The sequence below is a fragment of the Giraffa tippelskirchi genome, chromosome 13, assembly GCF_054371585.1.
Source record: "Giraffa tippelskirchi isolate mGirTip1 chromosome 13, T2T-mGirTip1v1.2.pri, whole genome shotgun sequence".
NCBI classification, from domain to species: Eukaryota; Metazoa; Chordata; class Mammalia; order Artiodactyla; family Giraffidae; genus Giraffa; species Giraffa tippelskirchi.
In genome coordinates, this window is record NC_137287.1 from 37,160,538 (window position 1) to 37,179,691 (window position 19,154).

General features: G+C 51.2%; 1 protein-coding gene across 1 annotated transcript; it reads left to right on the forward strand.

Moving 5' to 3' along the window:
* The first annotated feature begins 3,185 nt into the window (after window positions 1–3,185).
* C13H16orf89 (chromosome 13 C16orf89 homolog) lies at window positions 3,186–17,453 on the forward strand. The gene is made up of 8 exons (XM_081554703.1): window positions 3,186–3,533; window positions 7,220–7,369; window positions 8,443–8,593; window positions 10,321–10,438; window positions 12,484–12,619; window positions 13,622–13,726; window positions 14,352–14,438; window positions 17,095–17,453. Exons 1-8 carry the CDS (start codon window positions 3,326–3,328, stop codon window positions 17,223–17,225), a joined length of 1,086 nt encoding a protein of 361 aa, XP_081410829.1. The 5' UTR covers window positions 3,186–3,325; the 3' UTR covers window positions 17,226–17,453.
* The last annotated feature ends 1,701 nt before the right edge of the window (window positions 17,454–19,154 follow it).

The following is a 19,154-nucleotide window of genomic DNA, read 5'->3' on the forward strand; positions in this document are numbered from 1 at the left end:
GGCAGTTGGGAGCTGGTGGGGAGGCGTGTGGTGGTCTGTTTCTCGATCTGAGGGCTTGTAAGGTGGGTGTGGTCCATTTGGGAAAATTCATCAAGCAGCGAACTTAACTCATTTTTCAGGATATATGTTGTACTTGAGGTGGCGCTAGTGGTAAAGAGCCTGCCTGCCAATGCAGAGGTCTTTAGAGATGCAGATTCTATCCCTGGGTCGGGAAGATTCCCTAGAGGAGGGTAAGGCAACCCATTCCAGTATTCTTGCCTGGAGAATCCCACTGGACAGAGGAGCCTGGTGGGCCACAGTCCATAGAGTCGCAAAGAGTCAGACATGAGTGAAATGGCAGCACAGCACGTGTTGTACTTGAACAAAATGTTTAAAATAGAAAAAGGGAATTCCCTGGAAGTCCAGTAGTTGGGACTTCGCCCTTTCACTGCTGAGAGCTGAGGGTTCAATCCCTGGTGGGGGAACTAAGATTCCACAAGCAGCATAACATAGCCAAAAAAAAAAATTAAGAAAAATAAATATATATGTAGGGAGAGAGAGAGAAAGGACAAAGAAGGAGGTAAAAACCATAATAATGTTAAGTATCCATTGAAACGACCCTGATGCTGGGAAAGATTGAAGGCCAGAGGAGAAGGGGATGACAGAGGATGAGATGGTTGGATGGTATCATCGACTCAATGGACATGAGTTTGAGTAGACTCTGGGAGTTGGTGATGGATAGGGAGGCCTGGCGTGCTGCAGTTCATGGGGTCGTAAAGAGTCGAACATGACTGAGCAACAGAACTGATCCATTGTAACAAGGGAAAGTTTCACTCACCCTCCTGTCTCACCTCCCAAGGTAACCACACTAAAGAATTTTGTGTGGGTCTCTGTGACAGCGTTTTGACTTTAAAAGGGGTCCCCTTGAAGTCACCCCACTGCCCTCACCTTGAGAGCTGCCCCAGAACCTGCACAGGGACCACCTGCTCTAGGGGCCCCCCTCCACCCACTCACATGTTGGACAAAAAATCAACACAGCACCCTCCCCGATGAGAACCCGGACAGAGCAGCACCAGGGGCCCTAGAACCCAGCTCAGGACATGGCACATAGCTCATTTGCTTCTCACAATAGCTCTGTGACTCCTGAAGGTCACATCCTTAATGAGTGTGTGGCAGAGGCAGGGCTTGAAACCCAAGCAGAAGAGGGTGAAGAAGGAGGAGTAAATGTGTGTAGATGGAGGGATGGCTGTCTGCGGGCAGCCTCAACTCCCCAGTTTCCAGGGCGATCCCGCCTTCAGTTGTCTTGCTGGGATCCTGAGACCGGAACCCCACCCCTCCAGGCACCATCTGTGGTGGGACAGGGCCAGGATCCGGAGACCTCTGTCTCAGGGGTTCCTTGATCTTGAGCATGTCCCTCTCTGTCAGCTGGCTTTCCTGACCTGTAAACTAAGGGAGGGGGACTTCACACCTGAGAGGCCCCCTCTTGTTCTTATGATCTAAGAGGTTAAGGACCAGGCACCCCAATTGTGACAAACCAGGAACCAACGCCTTGTCCTGGAAGATGAAACCCTGATTGGGGAAGGCGTTGGGATCGTTTCTCTAGGGAGAAAGGAACAAGATGCCCCACCAACCAGGCCTGCTTGTCCTGTTTGCCCACTTGGCCGACATCACACGTGAAATTCAATCCTTCCGTAGGTCAAGAGAGTATTTTTTCCCTTCCAGATACAGAGGCTGAACCCTGGCAGGATTTCCCAATGGTTACGTGGACTCTGGTGTGAATCCCTGTACCACCCTAGCTGTGAGACAGTAGGTCATAATAAGTCATTTACCCCCAGAGCCTCAGACTTTGTGGTATAAAAGAGGACAAGAATAGTACCCATGTCAGGGGTTTGTTGTAAGGATTAACAGAGGTGATGATGGTGACAGGCTTCTCCCGGAACAGTTGTGCTCAATGGCACACCCAAGGGAGCAAATACTGGTTCTTGAGAAATAAAGGAATACTTATGCTTTTTTTAAAAGCTTTTTCTGCGTGAAGCACAGATATAGGGAACTCCCTGATGGTCCAGTGGCTACGACTCTGTGTTCCCAATGCAGGGGGCCCAGATTCAATCCCTGGTCAGAGAACTAGAGCCCACATGCTGCAGCTAAGAGTTCACATGCAGCAACTAAAGATCCCACGTGCTGCAACTAAGACTTGGAACAGCCAAAGAAGTCAATAAATATGTGATGTGTGCTTGCTCAGTGGCTCTGTCACGTCTGACTCTTTGTGACCCCACGGACTGCAGCACGCTAGGCTTCCCTGTCCTTCACTATCTCCCAGAGTTTGCTCAAACTCATGTCCATTGAGTCGATGATGCCATCTAACCACCTCATCCTCTGTCACCCTCTTCTCCTCCTGCCTTCAGTCTTTCCCAGCATCAGGGTCTTTTCCAGTGAGTCACCTCTTCACATCAGGTGGTCAAAGTATTGGAGCTTCAGCTTCTACATTAGTCCTTCTGATGAATATTCAGGGTTGATTTCCTTCAGGATGGACTGATTTGATCTCCTTATAGTCCAAAGAACTCTCAGGAGTCTTCTTCAACACCACAGTTGGAAAGCATAAATTCTTCGTCACTCAGCTTTCTTTGAGGTCCAACTCTCACATCCATATATGACTACCTGGAAAACCATAGCTTTGACTATATGAACCTTTGTCAGCAAGGTGATGTCTCTGCTTTTTAATACACTGTCTAGGTTTGTCAGGGATTCCCAGGTGGCACTAGTGTTAAAGAACCTCGCTGCCAATGCAGAAGATGTAAGAGACCCGGGTTCCATCCCTGGGTGGGGAAGATCCCCTGGAGAAGAAAATGGCAGCACACCCCAGTATTCTTCCCTGGAGAATCCCATGGACAGCGGAGCCTGGCGGGCAAAGAATTGGCTTTCCTTCCAAGGAGCAAACCTCTTTTCATTTCAAACTTATTTCAAACAAAGCAAAATAAAGCCAAACCAACTTTGCAGTTGCCAGATCAGAGATGTAGCCTGTGGGCCTGGAGAGTCAGGGGTGAGAGGAAAGGGTAGTCCCTCTCCCCAGCTGACCAGCTGGCTCCATGTGCAGGGCTGGCCTGACTGCGAGGCCCCGACCCCTACCTCCCCTACCCCACCCCGCCCAACCCCCTCCACACAATCAGTCCCTGGCAGCCGCCCTTTCCAAACCCTTTGCCCAGGCCATTCCAGGCTGCAGGATCAGCCCTGCATGGCCACTCCTCTTCCTCTCTGTGGGCAGAGGGGGAGGAGGCGGGAGGCGGGTGTGTGGGGTGGGCCGGCCCGGGGCTGAAGCGCTCCACTAGCCTCTCTCAGAAGACGAGCCATGTCCAGCCCAGGGCTCCCGCTCCTGCTCTTGCTGCTGGCGGCCCAGCCACTGCAGCCCTCCTGGCTGCCACCACCAGACACCCCAGAGGGCAAGGCCACCATCACGGGCTTCATCCTCTCCGCACTGGACAGAGCCACGTCCTTCCTGAAGAAGAGGCTGCCCGAAATCAACCTGGATGGCGTGGTGGGGTTCCAGATGCTGGAAGGTGGGTGCTAGACTGGCCACTGAGAAGGCAGTTCTCAGCCTGTCACCTGCCTGCTCTGCACCCCGGACCAGCCCACCTTCTGGTCCTTGAATATGATGCTCTGACTGTAAGGAAAGAGGGGCAGAGGGTGGCTGGCTCCTTTTAGGATATCTAGAGACCCTCTGTGATCATTTTTTTGTTTTTAGAAGCAGGAAGGATTCAGAGACCACTCAAGAAAAGATTTGGAAATTATTATTTTCCAGGGAGTAAATGATTCATTTTACAATCCCTCCCTCCTCACTTGCCAGGGCTTCCTGATGGCTCAGCAGGTAAAGAATCCACCTGCCAGTGCAGGAGACACAGGAGACGCGGGGTTGATCCCTGGGTCACGAAGATCCTCTAGAGTAGGAAGTGGCAACCCACTCCAGTATTCTTGCCTGGAGAATTCCGTGGACAGAGGACCCTGGCGGGCTACAGTCCTTGGGGTCACAACTGGGTTAGCACACACCCTCCAGTCATGCCAGGACCAAGGCTAGCAGAGGGAGTGTGCCCTGTGAGTGTGCCCATCCTGGCTCCCCCCACATCCAGCCAGAGCCGCCTGAAGGCTCTGAGAAAAGAGCCAAGTGTTTGTTCAGCTTTGAGGGATATAAGATCCCCAAGGAGGGGGCTGGAGACAGGCCAAGGCAAACAGGTAGCCACCCCCCACACTCACCAAGGGTTTCAGGGAGCCCCTCCCTGACTCCAGCGATGAATCCCAGGCTCTGGCTGGCCCCACTCCTGTGTCACTCCGTCTGTGTTGCCACGGCAGCTTTCCACCCACCAGGACTCCAGATCCCAGCAGGAGATGGGGCTCTGGGACCTTCTGCACTGTGTCCTTGTGGCCTCACTGCCTCTGGGCTTCCTGTGTCCTCCCTACACCCCGACCCCTACCCCCAGGCTGCATTTTGGAGACCCTTAAGACCCTGGTCCCCTCCCCTCCAGGCCAGGATCAGGGTGCGGGTCTCCTTCATGTAACCCTAGTCCCGTCTTATAACTCCTCTTTGTTGTTGTTTAGTCACTAAGTCCTATCTGATTCTTTGTGATCCTATGAACTGCAGCCCACCAGTCTCCTCTCTCCATGGAGTTTCCCAAGTAAAAGTACTGGAGTGTGTTGCCATTTCCTCCTCCAGGGGATCTTCCCAACCCAGGGATCAAACCTGCATCTCTGGTGTCTCCTGCATTGGCATGCATGCATGCTAAGTCGCGTCAGTCATGTCCAACTCTTTGCAACCCTACAGACCATAGCCCGCCAGTCTCCTCTGTCCATGGGATGCTCCAGGCAGGAATACTGGAGTGGGTTGCCACTTTCTACTCCAGGGTGTGTTCCCAACCCAGGGATTGAACCTGTCTCTCCTGCATTGGCAGGTGGATTCTTTACCACTAGTACCACCTGGGAAGCCCTGCAATAACCTATTACTGCACAAACTGCCCCAGGATTTAGCTGCTTGAAACAGCAATTGTTATCTCCTGGCTTTTGTATATCAGGAATCCAGGAGCAGCTTGGCTGGGAGGTTCTGACTAGGGATCTCGCGTGAGGTTCCCATCCAGATGGTGGCCAGCACTGTGATCATCTGAAGGCTTCCCTAGGGCTGGCGGAGCTGCCCAACTCTTGCACAGGCCTGGCGGGTTGGTGCTGGCTGGCGGCTGGAGGCCCCTGTTCCCCAGCATGTGGGCTCCTCCAGGGACTGCTTGAGCATCCTCATAGCTCAACAGCCACTTCACCCAGAGCAAGTGACCCAAGAGAGAGCCGGGCGGAAGCCTCAGTGTCTTTTACAACCTAATACTGGAAGTCACAGGGGCTTCCCAGGGGGCTCAGTGGTAAAGAATCCACCTGCCAATGCAGGAGATGCAAGAGATGCAGGTTTGATCCCTGGGTCAGGAAGATCCCCTGGAGGAGGGCATGGCAACCCGGTATAATACTCTTGCCTGGAGAATCTCATGGACAGAGGAGCCTGGTGGGCTGCAGTCCATGGGGTGGCAAAGAGTCGAAGATGACTGAGTGACTGAGCACACACTTGGAAGTCACATGTCGCCATTTCCCCAGTTTCGTTGGTTTCACAGATTGGCCCATTCCAAGCGGGAGGGGCCAAAAGGATGGGAAAATGAGCAGGCTACCACAGCCCTCCTTCTAAGGATCCTGCCTGCATTCTCAACCTTCCTGGGAGAGAGAGAGGGGTTCACATTCTGGGACGGGGTCCAGTAATAAGAGACTGCCCATCGATCTCCCAGGTCCTCTCTGCTTGGGGCTGGACAGGTGGACACTGACCTAAGAGAGCAAAGGGCCCCTCCAGCTGCTTCCATCAGCCTCGAGGGGGTTCCAGAATGTGGCAACAGCTGCCACACATGCAGGGAGAAACAGGAACAAGCCCAAGGACCTAGGATCACCATGAGGCCAGGTTGGGCTCACCTGGTCTCTTTGATGATCAGCAACCCTCCTGGGACTACAGGTACAGCCAAACGATCTAGAACAAAACTTCAGAACTAGACTGCCTGGTTCAAGTTCAGAGAGGGAGCAGAGTTGGGGGAGAGCCAATCATCCCGCCAGACTTGCTCAGCACCCTCCTTAAACCTTGTCCACTCTCCCCCACACAGTGCCCAAACTGATGGCAGCTGCCCTACCTCATCTCACTTCTCGCTTCTCAGCCCCCCTCAGTGAGAGGGGCACTGATGCTCCCCCTCACATCTCCTCTCTTTCTGACTACCCCATGACCTTCTCTTCCAACCACCACCATCCTCTCCCACCCCCCCTGGGCCACTGCTAGTCCACAGGGCATCTCTGAGAATTAGAAAAAGGTACCACCTTTCTTGAGTCACTTGACTGACATCTGCTGGAAACTTGTCTTAAAACATGTACAAACCCATGATAGGAATGTGTGGTGCCCTTGTGCAGTGTACAACCTGCTCAACTGTACACAGCAGCCCTCCACTCTGCAATCAGAGTCTCTCCCTCATTTTTTCCTCCTGGACCACAAAACCCAAATCTCTATAACTAATAGTAATGGCTAAACATTATTAAGTGCTTTTTTTGCACTCTGGACAATGCTAAGTCCTCTATATGCATTAGTGCTAAGTTGCTTTGGTCATGTCCAACTCTTTGCAACCCCATGGACTTCAGCCCACCAGGCTCCTCTGTCCATGGGATTTTCCAGGCAAGAATGCTAGAGTGTGTTGCCATTCCCTTCTACAGGGGATCTTCCCAACTCAGGGATCAAACCTGCATTTCTTAACATCTCCTGCACCGGCAGGCAGGTTCTTTACCACTAGTGCCATGCATTTGCTCATTTAATCTTTATAACCCCATCCTCCAAGAAGTAAGGAATATCATTACTCCCGCTTTACAGATGGAGAAAGTGAAGCAGAGAGAAATTAAATAACTTCCTCAGGTCACCCAATGAGTAAGCATTACAGACAGGATCTGAACCCTGGCACCCCTCCAGAAATCAAGCTCTTAACCACCACCTTCCGTCACTCTGACCACCACTCCCTGCCCTGCCAGTACCCAGCTGAGCTCCCCAGAGGCCTAATTTCCAATAAACTCAGCGAATATTTTCCCGTCAAGAGCTGGAAGAAGCAGAGCGGCTCAGTATGCATTATAACTGGAGGTATATTTTCCCGCTCATGTGGTTTGTCCAATGTTGGGATAAGTGAACTCTGCTTCCCCCTTGCAGTGCAGCTTAAAGGTGTTCAGGAGAAGTGGGCAGGGGACCCCCAGCTGCAGCCGCTCAGCCTGCGTGTGGGCAAGCTGGTGGAGAAGTTGGCTCCTCTCCTCCGTGATTCCATCTTCTACCTCAACCTGAGTGACCCCAAGTACCTGAGAGGTAAGAGCGTGGGTGGGGTTCTGTTTCTTCAGGAGCACAGACAGCTTCTGGGGGCGTCCAGGGAGGGTCTGGGAGGACCTGGAACCAGCTGCCCTGGGGGTGTTCGGTCATCCTTGACTTCAGCTTGAGACGGCCTCTCCCACCCACGGAGGGCGGGTGGAAGGTAGGGAGCAGCTGTTCCTCATTTATTCAGCTCATGTCCAGGCTTGGGGCAAAGGATCATCCCAGACCAGAGGAGAGGGAGGGTTGAGATCTAAAAGGTAATTTGGCCCTTTGTCAGTATCTTTCTTTTCGCCCTAGAATGCAGAGCCTCTGTCTCCTTGTCAGCCGGGAGTCATCCTACCAAGGGGCCCCGCCCTATAAGCCCTGGCCTGAGTGGTTCCTGGGTGGGGGTGGTGTGGGGTATAAACCAGCTTCTTGAGTCATCCAGCCCTGCCTCCCAGGTCCTGAGGGTAAGTGGGGAGATAACTGGCCAGACAACATGACAGACCCCAGACCTCCCAAGCATCGGTCTGCTTCTCTGTATGTGGGATGCTCTACCCTCTCCCCTGGAGAAGGAAATGGCAACACACCCCAGTATTCTTGCCCGGGAGATCCCATGGACAGAGGAGTCTGGCGGGCTATAGTCCATGGGGTCTCAAAGAGTGGGACACAACTTAGCAACTAAGCACACACCCTCTCCGAGGCCTGGTCCCTAAGACCATCCCAGCCTGGCTCATCCTGATGTCGGTTCTGTAAGAGCTCCATGTTTTAAGAGAACCAAAGGAGGCAAGTAGCCCTATCTAGATGTCTCAAGCTTCCATGGGATGCGGTAGATTTACTCAGAGCCTGTCCCAACATGGTTCCTAGTGATTTTTTTAAAATTTTTCAGATAAAGAGCTTTCTAAATATTTCAAATGCAGTGCTCAACCCTCAGGCAATGCTCAGAGCCCTGAAGGCACCCGAGTGTGGTCAGGGCTCCCTGGGGAGGGACAGCCAGTTCCTGGGCTCAGAACCACAGGAGCCTGGGGGGTGGTTAACCATGGCGTGGCTCACTGCTCCTGTGTCTCCCCCCACCCCCTCCTCTCCACCAGAGTTCCAGTTGACCATCGAACCTGGGTTTTGGAAGCTTCCACGTGCCTGGACCCGCACCGAGGCCTCCCTGGTCTACCCCACTTTTGAGCAGGAGGACTCCTTCTCAGAAGAGCTTAGTGACCTGTGCCTGGTGCAGCTGCTGGGAACTGGGTGGGTCCCCTGGACCTGCCTCACTTCCTGAGGACCCAAAAGCGCCTGCCTTCCGCCAGTCCTCCGGTCCCACTTGCTTCCCAAAGCCCCAGAGCTGTGCTATGCCAAGTCACTTCAGTTGTGTCCAACTCTGTGATCCTGTGGACTGTAGCCCACCAGGCTCCTCTTTCCATGGGATTCTCCAGGCGAGAACACTGGAGTGGTTGCCATGCCCTGCTCCAGGGGATCTTCCTGACCCAGGGATCGAACTCGCATCTCTTATGTCTTCTGCATTAACAGGCGGGTTCTTTACCATTAGTGCCACCTGGTAAGCCCCCAAAACCCCAGGGGTTTGGGCAAAACTAGGTGTCAGTTCCCCTGAGAGCTGTTCCTCGTCCCACCCCTATCTCTGAGTCAGTCCCCGCCTCCATCCAAGGCTTCCAACCCACTCTAGACACCCATTTCCATGCCCAGCACCCCCCAACTGACTGATCTCCCCACACCAGAGGGATCTTTCTAAAAAGTGCATCTGAACACCCCACCCTAGTGTGAAGCTTCCTTGTTCTCAGGAAAAGCCTCGACTCCTCCACCCTCCCCTGGTGGCTCAGACGGTAAAGAATCTGCCTGCAATGCAGGAGACCCAGGTTGACTCCCTGGGCCAGGAAGATCCCCTGGAGGAGGAAATGGCAGCCCACTCCAGTATTCTTGCCTGGAGAATTCCATGAACAGAGGAGTCTGGTGGGCTACAGTCCATGAGGGTCACAGAGAGTTGGACACAACTGAGCGACTAGCACTTCCTTTGCCCTTCCAGGTCCCCAGGCTCCTCTGGTGCAGCCCCTGGGGCCTCTTTTCAGACCCTCAGAGGCACTCATTCCCTCCCACTGCAGGCCTTTGGCTGTGCCCAGCGGTCGCCTCTGTGGGATCTCTTCCCCTTCCCGCTGCCTCACCCCAGCCCCTGTGCTTAAGTAACTGCTCACACTTTAGGCCAGCTCCAGAATCCTGCTTGCAGAACTTTCCCTGACCCCATAGCAGGAAGCTGACCTCCCACAGTGGACCAGTTCTCCTAGCCAGGTGCAGTTCATGCTTGTTTTATGGTTCTGCAGAACAAATGCGAACTGCATCTGGCTAAGAGAACTGGTTCCAGAAGACAGGACAGGGCTGTAAGTCCCAGAAAGAAGGACGCAGCCTTGTTGAGCTCACCGTTTTATCCTGCTGTGCAGTGGACTTGGAGGAAACCCTCCAGGGCCAGCCCTAGGTGCAGGGACCCATGGAACCCAGAGCAGAAGAGGCAGCAGGTGCCTGGGCCCCAACTGTCTCAGCATCCTTCAGAGAGGTGTTTGGGCCAGGACACAGTTGGGCTTGCAGAGGGGCTCTACTCCAATGAGGGACCTGCCCCGTCCCTTCTATGGGGCAGGCCTGGCACAGGGGGTATGGGGGACAGGCCGGGCCCAGGGATCTGCTGTTTAGGGCAATTCTGGGGAAGATGGTACTGGGGAGTCCCACAGAGAAATGGGATGTCACAGCCCCTGGTGGCTTCCCCCAATCCAGGACAGCTCCAGCATCACCTCTCCTGTGCAGGAGGGACCGATTTAGCCAGTCCAGAAAAGGACACGTGTAAATCTGGCTCAGCTGCGAGCCTGGACCCTGTTGGGGGCTGTAGTAACTAGAGGGGGAATCAGGACCCGGGCTTCAGGCCCCCAGGCTTCATTTAGGACACTCTTAACAGCCTGGAACCACTTCTCCCACAGGACAAACAGCAGCCAGCCCTGCCGGCTCTCCAATTTCTGCAGGACCCTCATGACCAGGCCTGGCTGCTCTGGCTACTGCCTGTCCCACCAGCTACTCTTCTTCCTCTCGGCCAGAATGGTAAGTACCCGGCATGGGCCTGGCCACAGCCGGAGGAGGAGAAAGAATGACCAGAAGGCACTCTCGACAGTGTGGTTTTGCATGTTCACATCAGGAAAATACACGGGTTTTAAACCTGTGCTTCAGACATCAGGAGTGGGAAATAGCATGCCATTCATCAGCTGTGAAATCCAACCAAAGTGGTGGCGAGGTTGGGGGTGGTAGTGTTGAGATTCTGTTGGACAAAGAGCTTTGCATGCTGAACTGGATCACAGGGCATCAGCAAAACAGAGAGGGGCTGGGAGGGGAGCCGCAGAAGTAGCTCAGTAAACAACAGATGGAAAAGATCTTAGAACAAAGTCAGTCACTAGCTGCTTCCAGAAAACCAAGCCAAGACAGAAAGAGACCCACCATCACCTCCCTGTGCCCAACATTCTTTCAACCCCAAGCACTTAGATTTTGCTAAATACTCATTTTATTTTGGCCTCACCACATGACTTCCAGGATCTCAGTTCCCTGACCAGGGACTGAGCCCAGGTCACAGCAGTGAAATCACAGAATCCTAACCACTAGACTGCCAGGGAACTCTCGCTAAATACTCATTTTAAACATATATTTATTGATATACAAAGCAGGGCTTGCTATTACTATTCAAAAATGTTACTCAATGCCCAGAAATTCTTAATCAAGAAAGGACTTGTTGATTTTAATAGATTTGTTATTATTATTTATTTGCAAATTGTCACAGCCCAGTGTTTTTGTAAACACAATAAAAGCCAAATTACAAGGAAAATTGTTGTGATTATTAGATTCAGCAGATAGAAAGTTAGTCTGACATATTGCTATAGCAGTTTTTAAAGCCTGTTCTCATCACCCGTCCTTTTCTCCATGTGGTGAGACCAATCTGCAGCCCAGGCTCTTTTTTTTTTTAATTGGGGGATAATTGCTTTACAATGTTGTGTTGGTTTCTGCTGTACAACAACACAAATCAGTCATAAATATATATATGTGTGTATATATATATATGTGTGTGTGTATATATATATCCCCTCCTTCTTGAGCTTTCCTCCCCTCCCCCATCCCACCCCTCTAGGTCATCACAGAGTACCAGGCTGTGTTATATATCAGTTTCCTACTAGCTATTTGTTTTACATACGATAGCATATATATGTAAATGCTACTCTCTCAGTTTGTCCCACCCTCTCCTTCCCCTGCTGGGTACACAAATCCGTTCTCTATGTCTGTATTTCTATTCCTGCCCTGCAAACAGGTTGATCAGTGTTATTTTTCTAGATTTCCATATGTATACATTAATATACGATATTTGTTTTTCTCTTTCTGACTTACTTCACTCTGTATAACAGGCTCTAAGTTCACCCACCTCACTACAACTGACTCACGTTCATTCCCTTTTTATGGCTGAGTAATATCCCGTTGTATATTTTTACCACATCTTCTTCATCCATTAATCTGTCGATGGACGCCTAGGTTGCTTCCATGTCCTGGCTATTGTAAATAGTGCTACAGTGAACGCTGGGGCACATGTGCATTTTTTGCACTGTAGGTTTCTCAGGGTGTATGCCCAAGTAGCGGGATTGCTGGGCCATATGGTAGTTTTTTTCCTTGTGAAGCGCTGTAGCTGCCTGCTACAGCGTGGTTAGGCTGGAATCAGCTTGCAGTGACAGCGGCTAACAGCTTTAGAGCGCCCCCTGGTGTCAGGCACTCCCACCCACACCAGAGCCCCTCTGGTGCAGCTCCCAGCGGCATCACTTTCTTCTCCCCATGAAGACCCTTGAAGCTCATAATAGGTTAACTTAGGTGGTAGAGGTCGCACAGCTCCCAAGTGGCTGAATCGGGACTTGAACCAAGCTCTCTCTGTCCCCCAGTGACTAAGCCCCTCCATGGGCTAGGAGAGCAGATGGGGAAGAAATTTGGGGAAAAAGGAGAAAGATCTGCTGTCAAAGGCAGCCACTTGCAAAACCATTTCAGAATAGCAGGTGTTTCCCTGTAACAGAGCGCGCATCTGCCACCCACCCTCCGACTTGTCTCTCTGTTTGTTCCCCCAGAGGGGATGCACCAAGGGGCTGTTCTGCCAGAGCCAGCACTACATGAACATCTTCTGTGCCAACATGATGGACCTGAACCGGAGAGCCGATGCCATCGGATACGCCTACCCTACCCGGGACGTCTTCATGGAAAACAGTGGGCCCCACATTCTACTCTAGGAATAGAGCTGCAGGGTGTCCCTGATTTCAGGCAAACACACACACGCACAACACAGAGTAGGGCTGCTAGGCTTAGCAAATGAAAATACAGGATACCCAGGCAAATTTGAACTTCAGATAAACAATGAATACATTCTTAGTATAAGTATATCCCCAACATTGCATAGGCTATACTTAATATTTTATTCATCATTTTTTTGAAACTCAAATTTAAGTGCACATTCTATATTTTTTCTGCCACTGTTTTGACTGCTTCCTGCCCTCAAAAGCTGACCCAGTGGTGGAGCTATGAACAGACTGACCAACTAGGTGACTGGCAAACAGACCCTTAAAGCCTGAGAGAGGAGACTGAAAGAGGAATCCCTGGGTGGCTGCTCCTTTGCTTGGGTGTCCAGGCCCCCTGTACTGACCCTGACTCCTGAGCAGCCCTGCCTGAGGCCCCAAGTGGAAGCAGGACTCAGGTCTGGGGGCCCCTGCTCACTAAGGCAGGCCCTCAGTGCTGCTTCCTTCCAGCCACTGTGGTGTTGGTTCGTTTTTGTTTTATGGCTCCACTGGGTCTTCATTTCTTTTGTTGTTGGCAAGGGCTTTCTCTAGTTGGAGTCAGCTGGGACTACTCTTCATTGCAGTTTGCAGGCTTCTTATTGCAGTGGCTTCTCTTGTTGCAGAGCACAGGCTCTAGGGACGGGCTTCAGTAGTTGCAGCTCGCAGGCCCTCAAGCCCAGGGTCAGTAGTTGTGGCTCACGGGCTTAGTTGCTCTGAGGCATGCGGAATCTTCCTGGACCAGGGATCGAACCAGTGTTCCCTGCATTGGCAGGTGGACTCCAATCCACTGCACCACCAGGGAAGTCCCAGCCACGGTGCTGAGTGCCCAACTCCTGGTGCTGCTTCTCTCTAGCGGATGGCACCATGGTGGCCTCGGGAGGGGAAGAGGTGGGCCTGGGGGGCAGGCCTGCAGAGGGTCCCCTGTCTTTGCTTCCAGTCGTGTTCTGTGGGATGAGTGGCTTCTCCGACTTCTACAAGCTCCGGTGGCTGCAGGCCATTCTCAGCTGGCAGAAGCCGCTGGAAGGATGCTTCGGTGAGCCAGGTGAGCTGCACTTCCTCCCTGACTGGGAGCAGGCGTGGGGCGGGGGGGGGGGGAGGGTGATGCTGGGCTTCTATGCCAGGTGGGGAAGAGATGCAGTGGTGTTAGGGATGTGGAGAGAGACGTGCACCATGCACCAAGCATGTCCACACACACACACATGCACACAGACACACACAGGTGTTGGGGACGTGGCAGCAGACAGGTGCTCGTGGAAACTTCTGGTAGTGCCTCCAGATTCAGGAGACCTGTGTTGCTTGAGGTGTTGTGAAGAGGAGGGGGCTTAGCCAATAGTTATTTGAGTGTTTATTTATTTAGCTGTATCTGGTCTTATTTGCCACACATGGGATCTTAAGTTGCAGTATGTAGGATCTTTAAGTTGTGGCAGGTGGGACCTAGTTTCCTGACCAGGGATGGAACCCAGGCCCCCTGCATTGGGAGCTCAGAGTCTTAGCCACTGGACCACCAGGAAAGTCCCAGCCAGTAACATTTAAAAATCCGTCGACTCATTGTACAGCAGAAATGAACACAACATTGGAAAGCAAGTATACCCCAATTGAAAAAAAGAAAAACAGAAATACAAAAAATAAATCTATCTTGAGAAGTTCACCTTGTACTCTTCTCCCAGCTGCTGAAGATGAAGAATTACCTAAAGCCATTCAGTACCAACAGCATTTTTTGAGAAGAGTGAAGAGGCGAGAAAAACAATTTGCAGGTAATGAAAATACCCAACGGACCTTCTTCTTGTCAAGAGGTCCTAGAAAAGATACACACCACTTACACTCAAGGAAAACAGGCCCCCAGCATCACCAAGGGGCTGGGCTGGAGGTTCTTTGTGTTTGGGAGCTGAAGGGAAGGGTAGGGTTCACTGATGTCCTCCTCTTTGAAAGTGGGGAGTCCAGAGATGGTGTCTCCAGTGAAGAGAACATAAGAGAGACATTAAAGTGTATTTTACACTGAACATCACAGAGGTAACCCCTTTCGGTCAAAGTCTAGTCAGGAAAACAGAACCTGAATTGGGAACTTCAGCAGAGGGAACTGAATATAGGGAACTCATCTCAGAGGTGCTGCGAGAGCTGAAAACAAAAGGTAAGACAACAAGGAGGTTAACCACTGCAGGAAGCCCCCATCCTCCCTGGAGGCAGAGCTGGAGGGACTGTTGGAGGAGCAGAGCCTGTGGAGGCTGGATGCAGAGAAGACGGGGGAGTGGGGGAGGAAGAGACCCCCGGCTTCTCCCCTCATCCTACCGGTGCCTGCATGTGGTGGGCAAGGCAATCTGGTGAACGTATTGAATAGTTTGAAGGGGTTGGTGCACTGAGATTTGGAGCAAAGAAGGGCAGAAGGGGGATCTTTGAGCCAGCGGACAAGTGACAAGCACAGTCCTGGTGACAACATGTCCTGGTGTTTCCAGTTTACACCTGCCATCCTGGAGCCCTTTTTTTTTTCCGGCTGTGCCACATGGTTTATGGGATCTCAGTTCCCTAACCAAGGATCCAACCAGGGCTCCTGTTAGTGAAAGCCTAGAGTCCTAATCACTGGACCTCCAGAGAATTTCCCTGGAGCCATTATGAACAGCGCCCCCTTCCATGCCAAATGTGTCCTAGTTGAGATGAGTTCGCTCTGTAGTCAGTCCATCAATGTAGAGAAACAGAGAACAGGCTATGACTATTAATGCATTCCAGGTGGTGCTAGTGGTAAGGAACCTGCCTGCCAATTCAGGAGACAGAAGAGATGCAGGTTCGATCCCTGGGTCAGGAAGATCCCTGAAGGAGGGCATGGCAACCCACTCTAGTATGCTTGCCTGGAGAATCCCACGGACAGAGGAGCCTGGCGGACTACAGTCCATAGGCTCACAAACAGTCAGACATGACTGAAGCCACTTAGCACAAAAAAGATTTCTCTTTTTAATTATTAATAAAAATTAAAATAACTCCAAGGCAAGAGCAGGAAGGGAGGTGAGCCGGCCAGCACAGAGATGTCCAGCACACACTGGGGAATGATTCCAACAACTAAACATCTCACCAGGAACCCCACCAAAGCTTCATCATCTACTCGAAAGTGACAAGAGAGGCGAGTGATGACAGGTCTGTTTTGTAGCTGCCACCAAAGGCTGGGTGGGGGTGGGGAAGGGGGAAGAGTTCTCAGGAGACCTCCAGGGCACCCTGCCTTGGCAAGGTCTGTCTGACCCAGGTGCTGGGGCTGCCTGTAGCAGGCGGTAGGGAACTCGCTGTGCACTTCCGGAGAGCTGGCTGCTCCCTCGAGACTGACAGCTGGACACTAGGACTGCCCTGAGGGCTGGAGAGGGAGCTGTAGAAATCTCACAGCCTGAGGTCCTTCCTGGGGCCCCTGCAGGTTGACCAGCAGCCCGGAAAGCTGGGAAAGGCATGTTCTTTCTTTCATTTATGACATGGACACCTGTTGACTAAGGGCACCAGGTTTGAAGTCAGACTGTCTGGGTTTGAATCAGTTTCTGCCTTTCTTTGCTGCGGGAGTCACTCAATCTCAGAGCCTCAGTTTCCTCATCTCTAAAATGGGAACCAAGCAGTGCCTCATTCATAGGGGTTTTGGGGGGTCAATTTCAGATCATCATGCAACGTGCTTCCCATGACATTTGTCCTATGAAGGTAAGCATGGATTGCCAGGGTTAGTAATTAGGCTCCTTGAAGTCTGCATCTTCTCTCTCTCGGAGGGGCCTTCCCTTCTCCAGGGGAGAGGAAAGTCATGGCTCCCTCCAACCTGCTCAGAGACTAAAGGTTGACAGCTCATTTTGAGCTCAGAGGACTCATAATAAGAGGACATTATAAATAATGTCAAAGGACTTCCTGGCCCAGGATGGTGTTTGGGGTGACATGGGACCAGGTGGGCCCCAGGCAAGACTGAGGGAGGCTGTCAAGGAGAAGAAATGAGCTATAGAGTCTCCAGGGATGGGATCTCAGCTCTGCTCCCAGAGCCTCTCAGTTTCCCCATCTGTGAAATGGGGCCACTGGGTGCTGTTCTAGAAGGTGTCATGCAGGTCCTGAGCATAGGGGAAGATGGAAAGAATTGGACCAGAGTGTGGCCTCCGGGAAGGGGCTCTGGAGCATGAATCACAACACAGAGTCACCCTTGCCCATGTTAGGAAGTCTTTCGGACAAGACATAACCTCCCAGATGAGGAGGTTCCAACTGGCTGAAGACATTTCTTCCCAGAGGGGAGACTTTAGCAGCCAAAATTCACGGAGGTTGGCAGGTGGGTGCTCAGCCCTGCAAGGGGGATCTGGGGACACCAGGCTGGCTGGGAGAATATCTGAGAAGTTCTCACAATGGAGCAGTGGCTGCCTGCTGCGCCCTCCCTCCCAGGACTCACAGCGGGACCTATGTCTGTCTCCCCAGACGGCTGCTCCTCCCACAACACAGCCATGGCTGTTGCGGCCCTGGGTGGCTTCCTCTACGTCCTGGCAGAATACCCCCCAGCAGAGGGAAAGCTGCGGCCACCCACAATGACACCATCCAACGGCCACTGACACAGACAATTCCACGCCTGCCACCCACCAGGAAGACGAAGCCCACACCTTTAGTCCATCTTATTCTTAAGTCCTGGGGTGCAGGTCACATCCTGAGGCGGAAGCAGCTGAAACAAAGAACCCAGGGTCATCGCTGTCCCCCTCTCCCCCAGGGAGCCGGGCCGGGGAGGTGGGGCTGGGATGGACCCAGGTGTGGGAGCAGATAAATAAATGTAGAGTGCAGTTGAACTGGGCGTTGGGTCTTGGTTCTCAGCCTTTCAGACTTCTAGGGCTCAGATTCGGACACGACTGAAACGACTTAGCACACACGCACATTACACTTGTAACAACTTGGCAATGGAGTGACAAACATCTAAGTAGGGAGACGAGTAAAAGTCAGAAACTTGCCAAAGACTGCCTGCCACTTGCAACTCCTGGTTGATTGAGAACAGAGGATTTCCGAGAAATTGGCAGCAGACGAACTTGTTTGCTGATGAATTTTTGGCACCTGAACACTTGTGCTGGCTCTTGTGTGGCTTGTGCATTACAGAGGCACCAAAAGGCCACCTAACCCTGGACACTGCCTTGGGCAAGCTATGTAGGACATTATGTGGACAATTGGAAACATTTGAATGTGACTGTGGATTAGTTAATAGAATCCTAACAGTATGAATTCATCCTAATTTTACTTGACCCGTGCTTATGTAAAAAAAAAAATCCTTGTAAAGGATACATAAAAATGTCTAGGTGATGCTTCATGATGTCCACAGCTTGGCTGAAATGGTTCCAAAATGTGTATTATGAATGAAGTGCAAACGTTAACAATTGCTAAAGACAAGTAAAAAGTACACAGAGAGTGTTTTGCCTATGTTTTCCTCTAGGAGTTTTATAGTTTCTGGTCTTACGTAAAGATCTAAACGTAAGACCAGAAACTATAAAACTCCTAGAGGAAAACATAGGCAAAACACTCTCTGACATAAATCACAGCAGGATCCTCCATGACCCACCTCCCAGAATATTGGAAATAAAAGCAAAAATAAACAAATGGGACCTAATTAAAATTAAAAGCTTTTGCACAACAAAGGAAACTATAAGCAAGGTGAAAAGACAGCCTTCAGAATGGGAGAAAATAATAGCAAATGAAGCAACAGACAAACAATTAATCTCAAAAATATACAAGCAACTTCTGCAGCTGAATTCCAGAAAAATAAACGACCCAATCAAAAAATGGGCCAAAGAACTGAACAGACATTTCTCCAAAGAAAACATACAGATGGCTAACAAACACATGAAAAGATGCTCAACATCACTCATTATTAGAGAAATGCAAATCAAAACCACAATGAGGTACCATTTCACACCAGTCAGAATGGCTGCTATCCAAAAGTCTACAAGCAATAAATGTTGGAGAGGGTGTGGAGAAAAGGGAACCCTCTTACACTGTTGGTGGGAATGCAAACTAGTACAGCCACTATGGAGAACAGTGTGGAGATTCCTTAAAAAACTGGGACTAGAACTGCCATATGACCCAGCAATCCCACTGCTGGGCATATACACCGAGGAAACCAGAATTGAAAGAGACGCGTGTACCCCAATGTTCATCGCAGCACTGTTTACAATAGCCAGGACATGGAAGCAACCTAGATGTCCATCAGCAGACGAATGGATAAGGAAGCTGTGGTACATATACACAATGGAATATTACTCAGCCATTAAAAAAATACATTTGAATCGGTTCTACTGAGATGGATGAAACTGGAGCCCATTATACAGAGTGAAGTAAGCCAGAAAGAAAAACAACAATACAGTATACTAATGCATATATATGGAATTTGAAAGATGGTAACGATAACCCTATATGCGAGACAGAATAAGAGACACAGATGCATAGAACAATTTTATGGACTCTGAGGGAGAAGGTGAGGGTGGGACGTTCTGGGAGAATAGCAT